Here is a 24921-nt window from a genome sequence, read left to right as displayed (position 1 = left end):
ACTGTCATTCCTTTTTCCTGTGGCTACAATTTCTTAATATATTCTTATGTTACTAACTGTTCTGTTTGTTGCGGACTGGAACAACAAATATAAATCTTTAAGTTATTGATTCAAGTTAAAATTAATCATTGGAAAACTTTTCAATGACTTACATCACCAATAAAAGAAAACTTAAGTTTAAGAATAGCCTATTTGTTATAGATCAAAGTTTTAAATAAATATAATGCTTTTTCATAAGAATACAACTATTAAATTACTAAAAGGATCTTACATCTAAAGTTCTCAGACTAAATGGAGATCAAGGACGAACATTTTGATATGTAATATACATTGTGATATTTCTTTAGTTATGTCACATTTTTGTCAGCCTTATTTAATCAATTTATTATATTTCAAAATTGGATATTTTACTACTCTAACCTACCAACCATACATTTTAATGACCCATGGTATATAAAAGATGAAGATGTGCACAGTCTTTCATATGCCAAATGTTCTCATATAATATTTCTCATAGGTTAAAAATCTGTGCCCAATTTATGGAATTTTAAAAGAATCATTTTTGCTGAATATTGCTTTTTAAATGGTATATGTGTGTGTGTGTGCATGTGTGCATCTTTTAAAAACATTTCACAATGTAATACCATTTGATGATACATTTTGATCTTTTTGCATACAATACAGTATTAACTAGTATATCAAGCATTCACTTATTCACTTATCAAGATTCATCAGGGAATCTGCTAGCCCCTGAGGAGACACTCGTTGAACTAACAGACATCTTTGCTCTCTTGGAACCCATATTTATTGAGACATAGACTTTAAACAAATACTCAAATAAGTATTCCTATAATCACAATTTTGTTTGGGTGTTATGGAGAAAAACACTGAATTCTACAAAAGTGCATTGACACTTCAGAAGTAAAGTAATATAAGGAAGTGTTGAAAGGAAGAGGGTAAGTGAAGGGAAGCGAGTAAGTGAAGCCTCTTAGATGGGAAGATACATCACAGGAAACCTAGGATGAATGGGAGTTAGACAAAGAGAACAAGTTTGTCAGTGGGGAGGTGAGATGATTTCAGAGCAGTCGCTATATTAGGATGACCTTAAGACCTGGAAGCCTGTAACAGGTAGCGCAAACTGGCAGGGCTGTGCTGTAAACCAGGTACTAAAGTACAGCAGATGTATGGGCAGAGAGACAGGTCTGAATTCTTTTCACCTCTAAATTTCACATTCCCTATCTACAACTCTCAGGAGTCCGCTAAAGCAGAAAGACCTCTCTGGAGAGGACTAAGTGTCCTCAGGAGCAGGGCATGAAGGGGAGAGCAGGAGCACCAAAACTTCGGCACAAGGTCCTTTCCCTTCAGAACCCTGTGCAGCTTTGTGGCCTTCGCGCTTGCCCCACTGCTATTGAGAAGTCAAAAGAAATTCTGATTCTTAATCTATTTTGTGTGCCTGAACATTTTATTTTTCTGTTTGGAAGCTTGTAGAAAATTGTCTGTGTTTTCAATATTTATAAATTTCACGATATGTCATGGCATGAATCTATTCTAATTTATTTTACTGGGTGCTGGGTGAACTCTCCCAATTTGGTGATTCTTGTGCTTCAGTTCTGGGAAATAGTCTAATAATTGTATTAACTATTTCCTACCATCTGCTTTTCTTCCCCCTCCATCTGGACATTCTATTATTTGTACTTCGGAATTCTGGAAGTGATATCTATGTTGTTTTGTATATTCTTTCCTATGTGTTATTTTTTCTATTTATTTATTGTCTGTAAGATTTTCTTAACTTTATTTTCCAGACTGTCTCTTGATGTTTTTTATTTAACAATCAGGTTTTTAAATCCTAATACCTCTTTTGGTTTTAGAAAGTTTCTTCTTACTCTCAATTCCTGGATTCACTATTATCTTTTATTTATTTGAGGATATAAATTATAGGTTTTCTTTTGTTTTTGTAGTATTTTTCTCTCTGCATATTCTCATTCCATATTGTTTTATCTGTTTGTGTATTTTGGCCTTATTTTCCATGTTACACTGTTTACTCAGATGTCTAGTTAATATTGGCTTTCTGCTTTTGATTAAGACAGGGATATCAAAAAGCTGACTTGGAAAAATAAACAAAAAGATTAAATTAAAAAAAAAAGCTAACTTGGAATTTCTGAGCACTGGGTAAGGCTTTCAACTGTAAACTTCACTGTGGGTGACCTGGGTGGACCGTTTATAGGCATCCCCCAATATGAGGTTACAGATTCTGCAGAAAAAGTCTTCGAGTCATCTGCCCGAAGGCTGTGTCCATGAATGTTGGCATTTGTGCAGGTGCTGGAAGAGAGGGCAGTGGGGCAGAGGAAGCCTTCACTGGTCTTCACACTCCATGCAGTTTTGTCCTGAATGAATTCTCTCAGGAATGTGAGGTGGAGGGGATATAGTAATTTAACAACTTCTTAAATTCAAGATATTATCATTTCAGCTGAACAGACTATGTTGGACTTAACTCCTTGACCATAAGTGATCTTAAAGTACAAAACAATTTACAAGGCAAGAGTTTAGGAAACTTTGCCTTGTTTCCCCTATTTGTACCCTGTTCCTTGTACCCTGTGAGCAGTACTTTCTTCTGGGTTGCTTCTCATCCATTCAAATCCTTCCAACACATGGAACATGGAGGAACATTACTCTGAATAATGCCATAATCTTATAGCTCCACTCTTCCTTGTGAGATGGCTGAGTATTGATGAAACACAATATGACTTTGCAGATTAGTGCAATGAAAGGTATTTGGTTTCCACCTTCAGTTGTGTCACTTTAATCCACAGCCAATTATTTATTGTTCTTGTACTTACTGTTGTTATTATTATTCAAGAATATTAGTTAAGAATTCCTTTGACCGCTGACAAGGCTATTCACACAATTATCTTTATTTATAACCACCTTTGACTCCTTCCTTTATGTTAAAAGCTACACTTTTTGCCCCCTCCCTTTTTAATTCATTTCATGTTGCTCCCAAAATTGATTTTCTTATAGTTCTCTCCTTGTTCTGACAGGTTATTTTCACCTAGACTAGGGTGGTAGCTTCCTAGCTCCTGTTGTTTCTTTTTTAGAGTCTACAGACACTCCTTAAACCTATTAAGTAGTAACTTCCACAACCTCAGTAACATAACCTTAGTATAGACTTCAGGACGTCTATTATAATTTCCCTAATTTGTTAACCACATTTTCTAACAATCTCAGCCATAATCACTACACTTTGGCAACACTCAATCACTTTGCACATAGATTCACACGTTGGCGCAAGTCTCCTCTGATGATTCTCTTCTCTACGTGACTAATTCCTGTACAGTGCCAGCTTGTTCTCCTCTGGAATGCCTTCCAGAACCTTACTAGACTGGGTTAAGTGGTCTTTTGTTATGGTGGTGGCATAATACGTTTCAGGTAGCATTGTATTATCCGTATGTGCTGGCTTACAGAATTTTAAAAAGAAATTAACTTCAGCGTGGGGCTCTGATTTCAGTCAGAAAAGGGGCAGAAGTAAAAAGACACACCTACAATGATCCACCTGGTTTATTTCTTGGCAAGTGAGTATCACATCTTCTACAGAGACTTGTGCTTGTGTTACAGGATAAGTGGGTGTCTTAAAGCTGTCCTCAAAAAAGCAGTAGCCTAACCTAAATTATTAAATGTCTCTAAGCACATACATGCATGCATACCTACTCTATAACTCCATAACCATTAGATTTCTGAAAAATAACATTTGACTGGGAGTTTGTCAGTCAGAAACTTAATATGATTTGTTCATTTGAAGACAAGAGCATGAATAAACTTAACCTTTGTCCAGTTTAATCAATGGATTGAATTTGTGTCTGTTACTTCAGGGAAGGTAAGTCAATGAAAAGCTGAAAAAACCTGCTTTTATTCCAGACACCTAATCTGGGGGAATGGAGAGGATTCAGAGAATGAGTAAAGTTTTTGGATAAATTAGACATGAAATTGTTTAAACCACAGATGGTGGAGGACAGAAATGGGAGTTTGAAGGAAATGAGTTGATGAGCCTAGAGAGAGTACTTTTTGTCTTAATTTTTCTTTTTAATGCTCAAAGTACTTGAGTGACCCTGAGAATAAAAACCCAGAATTGAATCAGTAATGAACTGTGTGGTCTGAACCTGAGGTCAATATATTTATCTCCCATGCCTTGCTATTTCAGTTTACACTCTGAAACATAGGCCTAAACCCTCAAAAGTGAAAGAAAAGCCTCAAAAATGACTGAGATTGAAGTTTTATAATTTATTTATAGAAGTATGGTGTTTCAGATGCGGTAATAATTTGATTCTTAGGAAATATATAAAGGTCTCTTTTTTGCAAATAGTAGATGCTTAAGTTGGTTGATGGTGGTAAAGGCTGTATGTTTTTGGAAGGAGGAGATATGTAGGAACTCTGCACCTTACTTTTTTTTTCCAATTTTTTGTGGAAAAATGCATATAACATAAAATCTATCTTAACTGTTTTATGTGTACAGTTCAGTGGCATTAAGTACATTCATAACTGTTGTGCAACCATCACCACCATCCATCTCCAGAAATCTTTTCATCTTGCAAAACTGAAACTCTATACCTATTAAACAATAATTCCCTATTCCCCTCTCCCCTGATCCCTGTCAAACTACCATTCTACTTTATGATTTTGTATGATTTTGACTATTCTAAGTAGCTCATATAAGTGGAATCATACCGTATTTGTCTTTTCTGTGCCTGGTTTATGAAACTTTCTGTACTTTCCACTCAATTTTGCTGTGAACCTAAAAATTCTCAAAAGAAAACCCCATTAAGTCCCTTAATTGAAAGAATAAAATCAAGTCATTAAAAACCATTTGATTTCCATTCTCTACATCTGTGTCTTTATTCCTGTCCTGTCCCTAGGTTCTTCAGAATCTTTTTTTTTCTTTTACATTCCGTATATATGTGTTAGCATAAGGTATTTGTTTTTCTCTTTCTGACTTACTTCACTCTATATGACAGACTCTATGTCCATCCACCTCACTACAAATAACTCAATTTCATTTCTTTTTATGGCTCAGTAATATTCCATTGCATATATGTGCCATTTCTTCTTCATCCATTCATCTGTTGATGAACACTTAGGTTGCTTCCATGTCCTGGCTATTGTAAATAGAGGTGCAATGAACACTGTGGTACATGACTCTTTTTGAATTATGGTTTTCTCAGGGTATATGCCCAGTAGTGGGATTGCTGGGTTGTATGGTAATTCTACTTTTAGTTTTTTAAGGAACCTCCATACTGTTCTCCATAGTGGCTGTATCAATTTACATCCCCACCAACAGTACAAGAGCGTTCCCTTTTCTCCACACCCTCTCCAGCATTTATTGTTTCTAGATTTTTGGATGATGTCCATTCTGACTGGTGCAAGGTGATACCTCATTGTGTTTTTTATTTGCATTTCTCTAATGATTAGTGATGTTGAGCATCCTTTCTTGTGTTTGTTGGCAATCTGTATATCTTCTTTGGAGAAATGTCTATTTAGGTCTTCTGGCCAGTTTTGGATTGGTTGTTTGCTTTTTTGATATTGAGCTGCACGAATACTTATATATATTGGAAATTAATCCTTTGTCAGTTGCTTTGTTTGCAAATATTTTCTCCCATTCTGAGGGTTGTCTTTTTGTCTTGTTTATGGTCCCTTTGCTGTGCAAAAGCTTTTAAGTTTCATTACGTCCCATTTGTTTATTTTTGTTTTTATTTCCATTTCTCTAGGAGGTAGGTCAAAAGAAGGATCTTGCTTTGATTTATGCTGTAGAGTGTTCTGCCTATGTTTTCCTCTAAGAGTTTTATAGTGTCCGGTCTTACATTTAGGTCTCTAATCCATTTTGAGTTTATTTTTCTGTATGGTGTTAGGGAGTGTTCTAATTTCATCCTGTTACATCTAGCTGTCCAGTTTTCACATTACCACTTATTGAAGAGGCTGTCTTTTCTCCATTGTATATTCTTGCCTCCTTCGTGAAAGATAAGGTGACCATAGGTGCGTGGGCTTATCTCTGGGCTTTCTATCCTGTTCCATTTATCTATATTTTTGCTTTTGTGCCAGTACCATACTGTCTTGATTACTGTAGCTTTATAGTATAGTCTGAAGTCAGGGAGCCTGATTCCTACAGCTCTGTTTTTCTTTCTCAAGATTGCTTTGGTTGTTCGGGGGTTTTGTGTTTCCATACAAATTGTGAAATTTTTGTTTTAGTTCTGTGAAAAATGCCATTGGTAGTTTGATAGGGATTGCACTGAATCTGTAGATTGCTTTGAGTAGTATAGTCATTTTCACAATCTTGATTCTTCCAATCCAGGTACATGGGTTATCTCTCCATCTGTTTGTATCATCTTTGATTTCTTTCATTTGTGTCTTATAGTTTTCTGCATACAGGTCTTTTGTCTCCTTATGTAGGTTTATTCCTAGGTATTTTATTCTTTTTGTTGCAGTAGTAAATGGGAGTGTTTCCTTAATTTCTCTTCCAGATTTTTCATCATTAGTGTATAAGAATGCAAGAGATTTCTGTGCATTAATTTTGTATCCTGCAACCTTACCAAATTTATTGATTAGCTCTAGTGGTTTTCTGGTAGCATCTTTAGGATTCTCTATGTATAGTATCATGTCATCTGCAAACAGTGACAGCTTTACTTCTTTGTTTCTGATTTGGATTCCTTTTATTTCTTTTTCTTCTCTGATTGCCATGGCTAAAACTTCCTAAGTTATGTTGAATAATAGTGGTGAGATTGGGCACCCTCGTCTTTTTCCTTATCTTAGAGCAAATGTGTTCAGTTTTTCACCATTGAGAATGATGTTGGCTGTGGGTTTGTCATGTTAGATCTTAATTTTGTTGAGGTGGGTTCCCTCTATGCCTACTTTCTGGAAAGTTTTTTATCATAAATGAGTATTGAAATTTGTCAAAAGCTTTTTCTGCATCTATTGGGATTATTATATGGTTTTTATCCATCAATTTGTTAATATGCTTTATCACTTTGTTTAATTTGCATATATTGAAGAGTCCTTGCATTCCTGGGGTAAACCCCACTTGCTCATGGTGTATGATCCTTTTAGTGTGCTGTTGCATTCTGTTTGCTAGTATTTTGTTGAGGATTTTTGCATCTGTGTTCATCAGTGATATTGGCCTGTAGTTTTCTTTTTTTTATGACATCTTTGTCTCATCTTGGTATCGGGTAATTGTGGCCTCATAGAATGAGTTTGGCCGTGTTCCTCCCTCTGCTATATTGTGGAAGAGATTGAGAAGGATTGGTGTTAGCTCTTCTGTAAATGTTTGATCGATATCTCCTGTGAACCTCTCTGGTCCTGGGCTTTTGTTTGTTGGAAGATTTTTAATCACAGTTTCAATTTCATTGCTTGTGATTGCTCTGTTCATATTATCTCTTCTTTCCTGGTTCAGTCTTGGAAGTTTGTACTTTTCTAAGAATTTGTTCATTTCTTCCAGGTTGTCCACTTTATTGGCATATAATTCCTTGCAGTAGTATCTCATGATCCTATGTATTTCTGCAGTGTCAGTTGTTACTTCCCCTTTTCATTTCTAATTCTGTTGATTTGAGCCTTCTCCATTTTTCTTGATGAGCCTGGCTAATGATTTATGAATTTTGTTTATCTTCTGAAAGAACCAGCTTTTAGTTTTATTGATCTTTGCTTCTGTTTCCTTCATTTCTTTTTTATTTATTTCTGATCTGATCTTTATGATTTCTTTCCTTCTGCTAACTTTGGGTTTTTTTGTTGTTGTTGTTGTTGTTCTTTCTCTAACTGTTTTAGGTTTTAGGTTAGGTTTTTTATTTGAGATTTTTCTTGTTCCTTGTGTTACTATAAAATTCCCTCTTAGAACTGTTTTGCTGTGACCCATAGATTTTGGGTCATCGTGTTCTCATTGTCATTTGTTTCTAGGGATTTATTGATTTCCTATTTGGTTTCTTCAGTGATCTCTTGGTTATTTAGTCGTGAGTTTTTTAGCCTCCATGTGTTTGTATCTTTTACAGATATTTTTTCCTGTAATTGATAGCTAGTCTCATAGTGTTGTTTTCAGAAAAGAGACTTGATATGATTTCAATTTTCTTAAATTTACCAAAGCTTGCTTTGTGACCCAAGATATGATCTATCCTGGAGAATGTTCCATGAGCACTTGAGAAGAAAGTTTATTCTGTTGTTTTTGGATGGAATGTCCTATAAATAACAATTAAGTCCATCAGGTCTAATGTGTCATCTTAAGCTTGTGTTTCCTTATTTATTTTCACTTTGGATGATCTGTCCATTGGTGAATGTGGGGTGTTAAAATCCCCTATTATGATTGTGTTACTGTTGATTTCTCCTTTTATGGCTAATAGCATTTGCCTTATGTATTGAAGTCCTCCTACGTTGGGTATATAAATATTTACAATTGTTATATATTCTTCTTTGATTGATCCCTTGATGATTATGTAGTGTCCTTCTTTGTCTCTTGTAATAGTCTTTATTTTATAGTCTATTTTGTCTGATTATTGCTACTCCAGCTTTCTTTTGATTTCCATTTGCATGGAATATCTTTTTCCACCCCCTCACTTTCAGTCTGTATGTGTCTAGGTCTGAAGTGAGTCTCTTGTAGACAGCATGTGTACAGGTCTTTTTGTTGTATCCATTCAGCCAGTCTGTGTCTTTTGGTTGGAGCATTTAATCCATTTACATTTAAGGTAATTATCGATGTGTATGTTTCTGTTACCATTTTGTTAATTATTTTGGATTTATTATTGTAGGTATTTTCCTTTTCTTGTATTTCCTGCCTAGAGAGGTTCCTTTAGCATTTGTTGTATGCTGGTTTAGTGGTGCTGAATTCTCTTAGCTTTTGCTTGTCTTTAAATGTTTTAATTTTTCCATTGAATCTGAATGAGATCCTTGCTGGGTAGAGGTATCTTGGTTGCAGGTTTTCCCCTTTCAGCACTTTGAATATGTCCTGACCCTCCCTTCTTTCTTGCAGAGTTTCTGCTGAAATCTCAGCTGTTAACCTTATGGGGTTTCCCTTGTATATTATTTGTTGCTTTTCCTTTGCAGCTTTTAATATTTTTTCTCAAAATTTAATTTTTGTTACTTTTATTAATATGTGTCTTGGCATATTTCTCCTTGGATTTGTCCTGTATGGGACTCACTATACTTCCTGGATTTGACTGAGTATTTACTTCCCCATATTAGGGAAGTTTTCAAATATAATCTCTTCAAATATATTCTCAAACCTTTTCTTTTTCTCTTCTTCTCCTGGGACTCCTATAATTCAAATGTAGGTTCATTTAATGTTGTCCCAGAGGTCTCTGAGACTGTCCTCATTTCTTTTCATTCTTTTTTCTTTATTCTGCTCTGTGGCAGTTATTTTCAGTATTCTATCTACCAGGTCCCTTATCCATTCTTCTGCTTCAGTTATTCTGCTATTGATTCCTTCTAGAGTATTTTTAATTTCATTTATATGTGTTGTTCATCATTGCTCCTTTGCTCTTTAGTTCTTCTAGGTCCTTGTTAAACATTTCTAGAGTTTTCCCATTCTACTTCTGAGATTTTGGATCATTTTTACTGTCATTACTCTGAATTCTTTTTCAGGTATACTGCCTATTTCCTCTTTATTTGTTTGGTCTAGTGGGTTTTCACTTTGCTCCTTCATATGCTGCATATTTCTCTGTCTTCTCATTTTGTTTAACCTACAGTGTTCAGGGTCTCCTTTTCACAGGCTGCAGGTTTGTATTTCCTGTTATTTTTGGTGTCTGTCACCAGTGCATGAGTTTGGTTCAGGGCTAGTACAGGCTTCCTGGTGGGCGGGACTGGTGCCTGTGTTCTGGTGGATGGAGCTGGATTTGGTCCTCTGGTGAGCTGGGCTGTGTCTGGTGGTGTGTTTTGTGGTGTCTGTGAGCTTAGTGTGACTTTAGGCAGGCTGTCTTCTAATGGGTGAGGTTGTGTTCTTGTCTTGCCAGTTGTTTGTCATGGGGTTTCCCGCACTGGGGTTTGCTGGCCGTTTGGTGGAGCTGGGGCTTAGTGTTGAGACAGAGATCTCTGGGAGAGCTCTCTCCAATTAATATTACATGGGGCTGGGTGGTCTCTGGTATTTCAATATCCTGGACTTGGCTTTTCCACTTCAAAGACTCAGGCCCGACACCCAGCCAGAGCACCAAGACCCTGCCAGCTGCATGGCACAGAAGAAAGGAAGAAAAAGAAAAAAAAAATAAAAAGAACAAACAGAACTCCAAAACAAATGGTAAAAGCAAAACTAAACATACAAAATCACACACAGAAACATACACACACGCTCATAAAAACAAAAACAAAAAATGAACATATTATGAACATACAGAACCCCAAGGCAAATGGTAAATGCAAAGCTAAACTGACAAAATCTCACAAAGAAACACACACACACAATCACAAAAAGAGAAAAAAGAAAAAGAAAAAAAGAAAGAGCAACCAAACCATTAAACAAACCCACCAATGAGAGAGGGAGAGATTCCCGCACAGAGGATCGGTGCCGACCGGCACTCACCAGCCTGAGAGGCTTGTCTGCTCACCTGCTGGGGCGGGCAGGGGCTGGGAGCTGAGGCTCGGGCTTCAGAGGTCAGATCCCAGGGAGAGGACTGGGGTTGGCGGCGTGAACACAGCCTGAAGGGGGCTAGTGCACCACGGCTAGCCAGGAGGGAGTCCGGGAAATGGTTGACCTGCTGGAGAGGCAAGAGACCATGGTTTTGTGGTGCGCGAGGAGAGAGGCTTCCTGCTCCATGCACCCACAGATGGCAGAGTGCCGCCTAAGTGAGCTCCAGAGATGGGCGCAAGCTGCAGCTATCATGTCGGACCCCAGAGGTGGGCACAGACCACTACTGCTGCTGCTCCCGCCACCAATAATCCTGTGTGCAAGCCCAGGTCACTACCCACACTCCCCAGGGAGGCTGTGCAGCCCGCCACTGCCAGGGTCCCTTGATCCAGGGACAACTTCCCTGGAAGAACACACAGCGTGCCTCAGGCTGGTGCAATGTCATGCCGGCCTCTGCTGCCTCAGGTTCTCCCCACATTCCAAATTTGACTACCGTGCCCCTCCCTCCCCCCCGGCCTGAGTGAGAAACAGAGCCCTAAGAAATAATCCCAAAACTGAGGTGATGGACTTTGGGAGCAACTGTAGACTTGGGGTTTGCTTTCTGTGTTTTATCTGTTTTTGGTTTTATGTTTATATTAGTGTAGATTTTAGTTGTTGTTTTCATTGGTGGGATTATTTCTTGTCTATTCAGGTATTCCACAGATGCATGGTACATCACATTGATTGTGGAGATTTAATCCACTGCTCCCGAGGCTGCTGGGAGAGATTTCCCTTTCCCTTCTTTGTTCACACAGCTCCTGGGGTTCAGCTTTGGTTTTGGCCCCACCTCTGCATGTAGGCTGCCCTAATGCATCTGTTCCCTGCTCAGACAGGAGGTGGTTAAAGCCTTGTCTATTCCATATATCAGCCTTCTGAACTCCTAACCCATTCCTGGAACATAAACCTCAACCATGACATGATATAATACTTGTGAGGTCTTACCTGATATTATTCATCTCATGCTCCTTTGTGCTCCTAAATACGTCCCTAAATTTTTAACTCTCCGTGGGCCCAAGGCCTGCCTTATGCCCTTTTTAAGCTACTAGAAAAAGTATCAGTGACTGCTCTTTTGATCTATTTAAAACTATCTAGTATAGTACCTTGCACACAAAAATAATACATTTTATTAAAGTTTATTTCAAATTAGATCCACTCTATATGAAGTACCTATTTGATAAAGTATATATACATAAACCACTTAAAGAGAATTGCATCATCATTGAGAGTCTGAGAGGACTATCTTTAGAATTATATAGAATGATTTTGCTTTATGACTTGGTGTTTTTCATCTTTTGTTTCAGTTCTTTGTTTATTTTAAATCTGAGGAATCTTTGTAATGCTCTGAAGGCATAGAAGTTATAAAATAATGTGCTTGTTAAATACATAGCACTTTTGTGTGAACACATGTTATTTTATCAAGTTGTGAGATAGCAAGAGAGAAGTTCTTGATTAAAATTCATTTAGTGTGTTATCTGAGTATACTTAAAAGAAAGCTTTGACATGTTGATCAGATTAAATTGAGTTAATCTCAGCTGATACTTAAGTTCAGCATTAGTCATGGATAATTACTGTCAGAAAGGATATGTTCTAGTTATTCATTTACATAATATGAGCTTTCTTTTGGATTGCATATGAATTAATTAAATTTCCTTTAATTGTAGCAGCTATATGAAACACACGGCTTCTAGCCAGTGTAAAATAGTTCCTTAACTTCTAGAAAATGGCTTATTGGCCTCTCTAATACAAATCTCTGAACTGGAGTACAAGCAAAAAGAGGAAAAATTGAAGAAGAGAGAATCAAGGAAAGATACTCATTGACATAAATATACCATAAATGACCTCATTTTATAGCAAAGCATTCCTTCTATTTTAGAAATTGTACTGATTTCATTAGCCACCTCAGTTTGTGACCAAAATGTAAAATAATCTCGACTCAGTTGATCTTAAACTCATTCTTAGATAATAAAAAAATAAAATAAAATACTCCATAAATTTTAAACTATTTGATAGCAAGAAACTAGTTGTTAGTAAGATATTAAGGAAATTAGGAAAATATAAGGTATAAAACTGTACAAAATACAACTATATGAGTCAAATCCCTGTGCTATAATGGCAGCCCCATTTTGGACCCTATAAACATAAGATCAACAATAGGCATAAGTAGAAAAATGAAGAAAAAGATTTTCCAAAATGAAATCAGTCATTATTTTACAGTTGTAATTGACACAGTTATGGAATTTCTTTTATTAATGTATTGTATTGAACACTAAAAAAACAATTATGTAAAAGTAGAAAAATTTGCCCAATATCATATCCAATTAACTAATCAATTGTATTCATTTTTCCATATCCTTTCTTAGTTTCATTCAAATACTCGCTTGATTTTATCTGGTTTTAATCATAACATAAAGTTCTCACTTTTCCACTTAAGAATATTTCATAATTGTTTACCTAGTCTTTTTGTTTTTGTCATATTTATTTTAATTAGCAATTAGGATTTCATTAAGTCAAAGGCCCAAAAGTTTGATACCAGAAACCAAAATAACATCATCACCTGGGAAATTAGAAATATAAATTTGGGGTTCAATCCTAGATCTACTGAGTCAGAAACTCTAGGGTAAAGTGAAGGCTGAATCTATGCTATAAAACTTCTGTAGGCCATTCTAAAGTGCCATACTTCAAGAACTACTGCATTAAATATATTTTCCAAAATCTAGTACATATTTCATAGTAATTATCAATTATTTAAAGTAACACTACATTGGAAAGCTTGATTCAATAAATTTTATTGGTTTTTTTTCTTATTTTTTGTTCTAAATATTTTAGAGTGTTTCACAAAGATTATAATATGGTATCAAAGAGTGCCAATAATTTTAAGTTGCTTTGAAGAACAGTTCCAATTTACAGTTCTATCAAAAATATAAATTATTTTTTAAATGATACTATTGATAGTCTTGGTCCTATTTTTTATTTCAATTTTTCTAAATTCCACATGGAAGTACATGCATTATATGAATATCAAAATGCCTAATGGGTTTTATTTATAAAAACAACTTGATTATTTAAATATTTTTTTATTTATATATCTGCTCTTATGAAAATTAATTACTTTAAAAAAACAATAATAATAACTAACATTTAAATGGATTTTTACATGTGCCAAGACTTTTAATTTTGTTTTCAAATGAAGTATAGGTGATTTACAATGTTATATTAGTCTCAGGTGTGCAGCACTGTGATTAGATATTTTTATAGGTTATACTACATTTAAAGTTATTATAGCATATTGGCTATATTCCGTGTGCTGTACATCACATCCTGTATCTTATTTATATTCCACCTAATAGTGTGTACCTCTTACTCTCCTTCTCCTAACTTGCTTCCTTCTCCACCCCTCTCCACACTGATAACTACTAGTTTGTTCACTTGTCTATGAGTCTGTTTCTGTTTTGTTATATTCATGAGTTTGTTTTATTTTTTAGATTCTACATATAAATGAAAACATATAACATTCTTCTTTCTCTGTCTGACTTACTTCACTAAGTATAATACTCTTCAGGTCTATCCATGTTGCTGCAAGTAGCAAAATGTTATCCTTTTTATGGCTGAGTAATATTCCATTGTGTATATACACCACATCTTCTTTATCCATTCATCTGTTGATGGACACTGAGGTTGCTTCCATATCTTGGCTGTTGTAAATAGTGTTGCTCTGAACACTGAGGTGCCTGTGTCTTTTTGAATTAGTTTTTTTTTTTTCATTCTCCCTGGATATATACCCAGGAGTAGAATTGCTGGGGCAAACTATTATTCCTTTTTCTCCACATCTCACAACATTTATTATTTGTTGTGCTCTTGACAATAACCATTCTGGCAGGTGTGAGGTGATACTTCATTTTGGTTTTGATTTTCATTTTCCTCATGATTAGTGATGTTGAACATTTTTTCATGTTCTCTTGGCCATCTGTATGTCTTTGGAAAAATGTCTATCAGGTCTTCTGCCCATTTTTTAACTGGATTGTTTATTTTTTTGATATTGAGTTCCATGAGGTGTTTATATATTTTGGATATTAATCCCTTATTAGCCATATCCTTTGCAAATATCTTCTTCCATTCAGTTGGTGGTTGTTTCATTTTGTTGATGGTTTTCTTTGCTGTGAAAAAACTTTTACATTTAATTAGGTGCCATTTGTTTATTTTTGCTTTTGTTTCCCTTGCATGAGGAGAGAGATCTAAAAAACTATTGCTAATATGTATGTGAAAGAATGTGCTGACTTTTTTTGCCCTAGGAGTTTTATGGTTTCATATCTTACATTTAGGTCTTTACTCCATTTTGAGTTTATTGTTGTATAAGGTGAGAGAAAATGTTCTAATGCCATTCTTCTATATGTAGAGTTCCAATTTTCCATCACCAGTATTGAAGAGGCTGTATTTTCCCCATTATATATTTTTGCCTCCTTTGATATAGTTTAATTGACCACATGTGCATGAGTTTGTTTCTGGGCTCTCTGTTCTGTTCCATTGACCTATGTGTCTGTTTTTGTGCCAGTGCCATATTGTTCTGATCACTTTAGTTTTGTAGTGCCTGAAGTCAGGTGGCGTGATACCTCCAGTCTTGTTCTTTTTTCTCAAGTTTGCTTTGGCTATTTGGGGTCATTTGTGCTTCCATATAAATTTTAGGATTGTTTTTTCTAGTTCTGTGAAAAAAATCATGGGTATATTGATAAGGATTACACTAAATTTTTTGATTGCTTTATGGACACTTCAACAGTATTAATTCTTCCAGTACATGAACACAGGATATCTTTCAATTTCACTGTATCATCTTCAGTTTCCTTCATCTTTGTCTCATAGTTTTCAGAGTGTAGGTCTTCACCTCCTTCTTTTAAGTTTATTCCTATGTATTTTATTAATTTTAATGCTATTGTAAATGGGACTATTTTCTTGCTTTCTCTTTTTGATAGTTTATTACTAGTGGATAAAAAGCAACAGATTTCTGTATTTTATCTTGTATCTTGCAGCTTTACTGTATTCATTTATTAGTTCTAATAGTTTTTTGGTGGAGACCTTAGGATTTTCTATTATAGTATCCTATCCTCTGCAAATAGTGACAGTTTCATGTCTTCCCTTTCACTTTGGATGCCTTTTCATTCTTCTTCTTGTTTGATTTTGGTGGCTAGGACTTCAAATAATATGTTAAATAGAAATGGTGAGAGTGGCTATCCTTGTCTTGTTCCTGATTTTAGAGGAAAAGCTTTCAGGTTTTAACAGTTGAGTATGATGCTAGCTGTGGTTTTTTTATAATGGTCTTTATTATGCTTAAGAAATATTTATTCTGTACCAGTTTGTTGAGAATTTTTAGGACGAATGTGTGTTGAATTTGATAAAATGCTTTTTTTGTGTCTATCAAGATGATTATGTGCTTTTTATCCTTTGTATTTTTAATGGGATGTATCACATTGATTTGCAGTTATGAACCAAGCTCACATCCTTGAATTAAATCCCACTTGATCATAGTGAATGATCCTTTTTATATATTGTTGAATTGAGTTTGTTTTTATTTTGTTGAGGATTTTTCAATCTATATTCTTCAGGAATATTGGCATATAATTTTCATTTTATCATGGTATCAGGGTAATAGTGGCTTCCCAGACTGAATTTGGGAGTGTTCCCTCCTCTTCACTTTTTTGGAATAGTTTGAGAAAGATAGGTGCTAACTATTTTTTACATGTTCAATAGAATTTTCCTGTGAAGCCAAACAGTCCTGGACTTACAGTTGTCAGTAGTGTTTTGATTACTGATTCAATTTCAATTCTAATAATCAGTCTATTCAGAATATCTATTTCTTCTGATTCAGTCGTGAACAATTGTATGTTTCTAGGAATGTATCCAATTTTAGGTTGTCCAATTTGTTAGCATATTGTTCATAAAATCTCTTATTGTATTTTTGTCATAACAGTTGTAATTTCTCCTCTTTCATTTTTTATTTTATGTGGGTCTTTTTTTTTTCTTCTTCTTAATGAACCCAACTCAGCTTTGTTTATCTTTTTTAAAAAACAGCTTTGGTTTCATTGATCTTTTCTATTTTTTTGTCTCTATTTTTCTATGTGATCTTTATCACTTCCTTCCTTGTGCTGACTTTAGGCTTTGTTTGTTCTTTTTTCTAATTCCTTTAAATGTAAGAGATGTATATATATATAATATCCAACTGTTATAATGTGTCATTTAAGGCCATTGTTTCCTTATTAATTTTCTATCTGGATAAAAGTATGGTGTTAAAATCCCCTACTATTACTGGATTATTGTCAGTTTCTCCCTTTATGCCCATTAATTGTTGCTTTATATATTTAAGCACTCCTATATTAGGTGCATTTATGTTTAAAAATGCTATATCCTTTTATTGTATTGATCTCTTTATCATAATATGATGTCCTTCTTTGTCTTTTATTATAGACTTTGTTTTAAAATCTTTAAAACAAAGAGCCTACCCAGCTTACTTTTGTTTCCATTTCCATGGAGTATCCTTTTCCATCCCACACCTTCAGTCTGTGTGTGTCTTTAGCTCTAAAGTGATTCTCTTGTAAGCAGCATATAGTTAGGTCCTGTTTTTTGTTTGTTCGTTTTTTTGTGTTTTAATCCAATCTGCTACCCTATGTCTTCTGATTGGAGCATTTAGTCCTTTGACATTTAAAGTGATTATTGATAGGTATGTACTTACTGCCATTTTGTTATTTGTTTACTGGCTTTTGTTTTTGTTTTAGTTTATGTCTGTTTTCTTTTTTTCTTTTTAGTATTTTCTTTGCTTTTTGATGATTTTCTTCAGCGTTATATTTGTGTTTCCTTCTCTCTAGGTTTTGTATATCTATTGTAGGTTTTTGTTTTGCAGTTACCATGAAGTTCATATATGTTGACCTATAAGTACATCTGCTTGATTTAACCTGATAGTCGTTTAAGTACAAAAAGTACAAACACGTTCTAAAACCTGTATATTTCTTACTCCCCCACCACATTTTATATTTTTGATTTCATATTTTACATCTTAATGTCTAACCCTTAACTGTTTATTGTACCTATAGTTGATTTTATAATTTTTTCTTTTAACCTTTATACTAGATTATTGAAGTAATTGATCCACAGTCTTTACTATGTACTTGCCTTTTCTAGTGGGAATTTTTCCACCCTATAATTTCTTATTTCTTGTTGTAACCTTTTATTTTCACTTAAAGAAGACTCTTTAACACTTCTTATAAAGTCAGTTTAATATTGATAAATTCTTCTAGCTTTTGCTTTCTGAGAAGTTCTTTATCTCTGCCTCAATTCTGAATGATAACATTGCTGGGTAGAGTATCCTAGGTTTTTGCTTTCACCACTTTGCATATATCAGGCTGTTCCATTCTGGCCTGAAAAGTTTCTGCAGAGAAATGAGCTGATAGCTTTTTGGGGGTTCCCTTCTGTGTGACTCTTTCTTTTTCTCTGTGCCATTTATGATATGTTTTGGTGTGGGTCTCTTTGGGTTCATCTTGTTTGGGACCCTCTGTGCTTCCTGATCTGTATATTTGTTTCTTTCCTCAGGTTCAGGATGTTTTCAGCCATAATTACATCAAATACACTTTCCACCTTTTCCTCTCTCTCTTCTCCTTCTCAACACCTATAATGCAAATTTTAATACACTTGATGTTGTCCCAGAGGTCCTTTAAACTACCCATTTAAAAAAACAAAATCTTTATTTTTTCTGCTCTGTTTGGGCAATTTCCATTACCTATCTTCCGGATCACTTATGTGTTCTTCTGTATACTTAGTCTGCTGTTAATTCCCTCTAGTGTGTTTTTTGTTTAATTTTACTTATGGTTTTCTTCAGCTCTCACTGGTTCTTTTTTATATTTTCTAGTTCTTTGTTAAAATTTGACTGTGTTCATCTATTTCCCCCCCACGCCCCCCAGTTCAGTTAGCATTCTTACTATTATTACTTTGAACTCTATCAGGTAAATTATTTTCCTCTATTTCACTAGGGTTTTTTTTCAGGAATTTTTGTTTTTTCCTTTGTTTTTGCTGTTATTCTTTCATTTGAAATATATTCCTCTGTCTTCTCATTCTGTTTAACTTTCTTTTTCTCTATGAAACTAGGCAAAACAGTTGCCTATCCCAGGCTTGATGGTGTGTCCTTGTGTGGGAGTGTCCCTATACACTCTGCATATGTTCGTTCAGTGGCTCTGGTGGGAGAGCTGGATATGAAGAGAGCACAGGCTGTGTCCTTCCTTTGGGTGTCCCGCTTCGGTGGGTGGTGGCACTGGTGTAGTTGGGCCACAACCAGAGCCAGGTGAAGGTCAGGACATCGTCTATGCTCAGTAACCATTACTGCCCTATCTGGGGCAGGGATGAGGCTTGAGGAGCTAGAGCAAGAGCCCTGAGGTATTTGGCTTTCACCCCAGTGTGTTGGTAGTCTCCACCTTGATTTGGAATGTAGCCAGGGCTTGAGTGCTTGCGCCTGCACTTCGGTGCTGGTTTCACTTTCCCCCCTGGTGTGCACACTGTCTTTGGAGGCTGGCTTCGTGCTGCAGAGGCAGTGCCACACCACTGAACTCACCCTGTCCACTCTCAGGTGTGCACAGGGACTCATGAGCTGGCAGTGTCTACCTCCACACTGGACAGAGGCTGTGCTGGCGTCTCAGCCAGCTCCATTCCCTCCAAGTGTGTGCAGTCTCATTGGCAATGACAGCCTCTGCCTTAGTGGGGAGTAGCACCGGAGCAAGATGGGCTGGAGCAGGAGGCCATGCAGGCTGGATGTGTGCAGAGGATGTCCTGGCAGGCTGGCCAGAGCCCCAGGGAATTTCAATCTTTTGCCTCCATGATGTGACTGGCAGTAGGTCTGTGTGTGTGCTCTTTTAAGAATGGAATCTTGGGTTCTTACAGCCCTCTGGTAAGCCCCACTGGTTTTCAAACCATCTAAGAGGACTCACCTTCCTGGTGTTGGACGCCCCAGGCTGAGGCACCTAATATGTCACTTGAATCCCTTGCTCCCAGGGAGAATGTCCAAGCCTGTGATACTCATTCCTCTTCTGTGTCCCCTGCTAGGGGTGGGGGTCCATGCCTGATCACTTTCCTCCCTTCCTATCAGATGCTCTGTGGATCTTTATTTATAGCCTTGGTGTAGAAGACCTGTTGTATTAGTCGCAGGTAGATTTCAGTGAGTGTCACTCTACATGGATTTGTAGTTTGATGTGTTTGTGAAGGGAGTTGAGCCCAGCCTCCTTCTACTCTGCCATCTTGATCTCTCCCTCACAAACCCTTTAATCTTGATAACCATCTGAGGATACTATTAGTCCTATTTTACAGATGAGGAAACTAAGTTATAGATATGTTAGCTACCCACCCAAGGTCCTGAAGTTTGTAACTGGTGGAGCTATGATTTAAACTCTGGATCAGAAACCATGTTCTTAATCATTATGATGCAATCATGTAGGGAGATGGTTTTAAACCAACCAGCTGAAAATATACACTAAGTATCTAATAAAATTACTGTTATTTAAGTTTATAACCTCTCAAAACTTTATTTTTTGCAGTATATAAGTGTCGCCAATGGTAAATATATGTACACACACATTTATGCATGTGTATATATATGAATATATATTATTCCTTGAGATACATGTATATATATTTCTCTCTCTCTATATATATATATATATATACATATATATATATATATATATATATATATATTTCTATATGTATGTGTTTACTGACATTTTTTACTTTTCAGTCAGATAATGTTCTCAAAGAAGAAAAGCCAGATTTACCTATAAAAGCCTGAGTATTGAAGTTGCTTAGTTTGGTTTTAGTACAAGACTGCTAGATCCACCTATACTTTTCTGATGCAAATGTAGATTGTTAGACTGAACAAGTAAGAAGACAATCAAATTCTTCATGATTTGTTCATTTAGTCATGAAATTCATCAGTAATTGCCAAGTGGCAAAGGTCAAAACAAGAAAGGATCAGATGTTAGAACCCAGAAAGAAGTTTTCAAGACACTGTTTCTTATTCCTGTTCTCTCCTATTTCCTACATTATATACATACATTTCTTTTCTCCTACCAGAATTCTGCTAATGTAAAGGTTGACATTTGTTAAACATTTGCTATGTGGCAAGGCTGTGCTTTCTGTGGACCAGTATATGTACTATTCCTTACAACTGTAGGAGATCATCTATACTATCAACCTCGTATTACAGATAGGACAACTTAGCACAGAGAAGCAATTTATCCAAGGACATAAAGCTAATAATTGGTAGAGAATTTGAGTTCAGGCATTTTAACTTTAGAGCCCTTGTCCTTAAGGACTGTAATACTTATTGGGTAGGGAGGTGAGAGCTCAAGGAGAAATGGGAAAGAAGGGGAGTATGTTAAGGGTATTTTGAAAAAGTTCACCTGCTGGTTCTAATACACGTCCCTTCTCCACTGAGAACAACTGAACTCTGATTATATTATATTTCTCTTAGATTATTTTTTTCCTTTTCCCTTTAAACTTTGACATCAGCATTTTATTTGGACATATGAATCTAAGTGATTTTCTGTTCTTTGTCCTCAGGACTCCTGATTCAGGATGGCCCTTTCGGATCTTGTGAAAACAAATACTGTGGTTTGGGAAGGCACTGTGTTCTCAGCAGAGAGACAGGGCAAGCGGAATGTGCCTGCATGGACCTTTGCAATCGGCACTACAAACCTGTGTGTGGATCTGATGGAGAATTCTATGAAAACCACTGTGAGGTGCACAGAGCTGCTTGCCTGAAAAAACACAAGATTACCATTGTCCACAATGAAGACTGCTTTTTCAAAGGTAAATACAGGGTGAGCCTAAAGGGTCACCTTTCTCTGTTTCTTCCATCTTCTCAACTAGTGTCTTTAAGTGTAAACTCTAGCACCACTTTATATAGCAAGTGTCTAAAAAAATAAAGAAAAAAATGTGAGCTTAATGACACTTGTGAGCAGCAAGTGGATAGAAATTTACATGGATACAATTCTGAATCTCAGTCATGAGAACAAAGCTGGCCAAAATATGACTCAGAATTTAATATAGCTTACAGCATTGCGCCATATGGCTTCCCAATCATGGCAGTTTTCTGAGGGATAAAGAGTGGCCAATTCAGTCAACAAGCCAATTCCACCCATTGAAATGTACCTGGAGTGAAATTGAGAGAAGAATGAATGCCAAGCCATGCTGTGAGAGCATCTCATTTCTTCCTGATTAAAAATGATGCCTTCAGCTAGTACCACATAATTCAAATTATATGGAACCTGTAAATGCCCACTGAAATAACTATGAACTCATGCTAAACCCAATTAGTAAATCTGAGATGACAATAATTTAAAATTTAAAAATTAGCAGTATTTACTTCCATGGTGCTCAAAATCAGTGGTAACTGTTTATATGAAAAGTACTGCTGAATTAGTAATTTGTCAAATTGTTTTAACATGCTGGATAAATAAATCATTAAACATCTTTAATGCCTTTGATTTATTTATAAACATATTTCTTGTTTATTTATTTATGCTGGAAACAATATTATTTTATTAATAGTCATAACACAGACTGAAATTCTAAAGTGTTAAGTATATAGAACTTCCATCATTCTAACAGGTCAGTGATCAGCTTGATTTCTAATCTTCAATTGGTTATACATCCCTAGCTCTCAGAAGGTTGCTGAAGTATTTTTACACTTAAAAGCTCATGTGATATTTTAATTCTTAGCTTAAATGTATGGTAACATACAGTGTTGTTCATTTGCCCACCGATTAAGTTTTCTTTTTCAAACTTGGTAGAATAAAGTATTATTTTCCAAGCGATTTAAAAAAAGACACACAGTTTTTCAAGTGAATTAAGATGGAAGGCTCTGTAGTCATTGTGTCTACTAGAAGCCCTTTGATATAAATGAGATAAATTACAAGAATAATTTCTTTACCAGAGTGAATCTGTGCACCTTGATTACACGTATTGAAGAAATTGATGACATTAGATTATTTTCTTTTACTGAAAGAATAACAGATGCTTTGGCTTCAAGTTCTGTTTCTTATCCTTTTCTATCTAATCTATCTTATAAATAGCTAAAATTAACTGTATTAACATTGTGCTTTAATAGTCATAAAATAATATTTTTCTGTCATTTTGATCTGAAATGGTATAGTGAAAATTTTACTATTCCATTGATGTATAGTATCATAAAACTATGTAAATAGTTTGTGATTAACTTAGAATTATATTCTAATATTGAGGTTTGGCCCAGCTGATTGATTATATGGAAATATATGATAATTATCATGTGAGGAAAAGAATCTGGATTATTTAATGTTCTGCTCTATTGCTGGAGGCTTAGGCATAATGCAATGCAGTATGCAAATCAGTGTGGAAATAAATGAAGTGGATATAGCATGTAATGTTGCCTTCCTTATGAGTTACTTCATAAAACCATGATTTAAAAATCTTTTGTCCTTCAGACATACTAAGAATATTTATTAGATCTATGATTGCTTCCAAAATACTTTGTCATCATACATAGTATTACAATTTAATTTATATTAACTGGGTGAGTTACCAGGGGTTAACACATTTCCCAGGTCTCAGAATTTGTGGGTCTTCTGTTTGTTTATTTGTCTTGGTGTTTTGCCTAATATAAATATGTACGTATCTCATAAGAGGATTTTATTTCAGCAGAAAGGAAGTAAATTATATATAATAAAATGATAAATTGCTCATCTTATTAGTGTGCAATTGGCCAAATTTTGGACATAAAAGAAGGTTCTATGGAGCCGAAGGCCTAATACTGTGATGGATAAAATTAATTCTTGTGCTTGTGGATTATTCTTTCTGTGGAACTTCAGCAATTTATACTGTTTCAAATAATGGCCCAAAGGAAGAAGCAAGTCAAAATATTATGTTCAAGAACTGCTAAAATATTATGTTTAATTAAGTATTTTCAAATAGAACAAATCAAAACAAGCAAAATAACAGGAATGTTTTCCTCCTTAAAATTTTTTTTCTACTTTTAGATCTAATAAAAGGTGTTTAAGAAAACCTTATAGAAATCAACAAACAGGAACCTATAGGCCAAATCCAGGTCACTGCTTATTTTTTTAAGCAAAGTTTAAGTGGAATATGGCCACACTATTAGTTTAGGAATTGTTGTTGGGTGCTTTTGAGCTACAAAAGGAGAATTGAGTCGTTACAACAGAGACAGTATGGCCTGCAAAGCCTAAAAAATGCTTTATCTGCATCTTTTCAGTAAAGGTTTGTTAACTTCTGATTTAAAAGATTACTAATGCCTTAAAATCAATTTTAAACATATTCTCAGATCTTTATTATCCTATCTTTTTGGCTAGGGTGGTGAATACAGGGACCTACGTGTGTGGTAAAATTGACTAGAACACAACACACATACCCACACACAAGTGGATAGAAGTGAAACAGAAAATCTGAGTAAGATCAGTGGATAGGGTCAAAGTTGGTATCCTGTTAATGATATTGTACTATAGTTTTGCAAAACGTTACTTACCATTGGTAGAAATGAGTAAAGGATGCATGGGATCTCTCTGTATTACTTCTTCAATTGCAGATGACTATATAATTATAATAAAATAAAAGAGGTTAATTTAAAAAGTACTGAAAAAGTAATAACAAAAACTTTTTAGAAAGTTAAAGAAAGGAAGATTTGCATTATTCATTAATGACTTGAACTTTAAACAAAGTCCTCTTTGTTTCACATATCATAAATTTATCAGATTTATGTTTAGTATTTATAATTAAACCTGTATATTTATTCATCATTTTAAAATTAAGATTAGAGTCCAGATTTAAAACATTTATATCTATATTTATCTCTGTATCAATACATATATCTATACTTATATCTAACCTATATCTATATATCTTCTTCTTACTATTTGTGTTACATATTTAAATGCCTCTGTAGTATACTCAGCATTTATTACTATGGACTCATAAACATAGACATGAATTCACTAAGAATTTTCTTTAGTGATTTATGATTTCTGAAACTATAGGGAAAACATACATCTGTGAACACAAATTTTTTCTAATTTATTTCTATTCACATTTATTTGATTATGAAGAAACTGTCTACAATAGGATATAGAATATTATAGTATTTGTTTATTGGCATCAAATACTTTATGATGATCTTTACCATAGAATCAAACTTTCCATTTTATATAATGCCTTGTTATTCACTGTGATGAGAGTTTTGCTTTAATTTCCCATCCCTCACCCACAAATGGCTTTCTAACTGCTGCATT

General features: G+C 35.1%; 1 protein-coding gene across 3 annotated transcripts in view; it reads left to right on the top strand.

Moving 5' to 3' along the window:
- The window catches only part of FSTL5 (follistatin like 5), a gene marked incomplete at both ends in the record, with an annotated part of 533648 nt that overhangs the window by 125597 nt on the left and 383130 nt on the right, over positions 1-24921 (top strand). For all 3 annotated transcript variants that reach the window (XM_081250998.1, XM_081250997.1, XM_081250996.1), the window contains one exon: positions 21203-21451. In XM_081250998.1, the coding sequence (XP_081107124.1) occupies positions 21203-21451 (249 nt within the window). The remainder of the gene's footprint in view (positions 1-21202; positions 21452-24921) is intronic.

Source organism: Mesoplodon bidens, assembly GCF_964165515.1.
Source record: "Mesoplodon bidens genome assembly, chromosome: 1".
NCBI lineage: Eukaryota > Metazoa > Chordata > Mammalia > Artiodactyla > Ziphiidae > Mesoplodon > Mesoplodon bidens.
The sequence above is the reverse complement of the archived record's forward strand: the minus strand, read 5'-3'. Positions and strand labels throughout refer to the sequence as shown.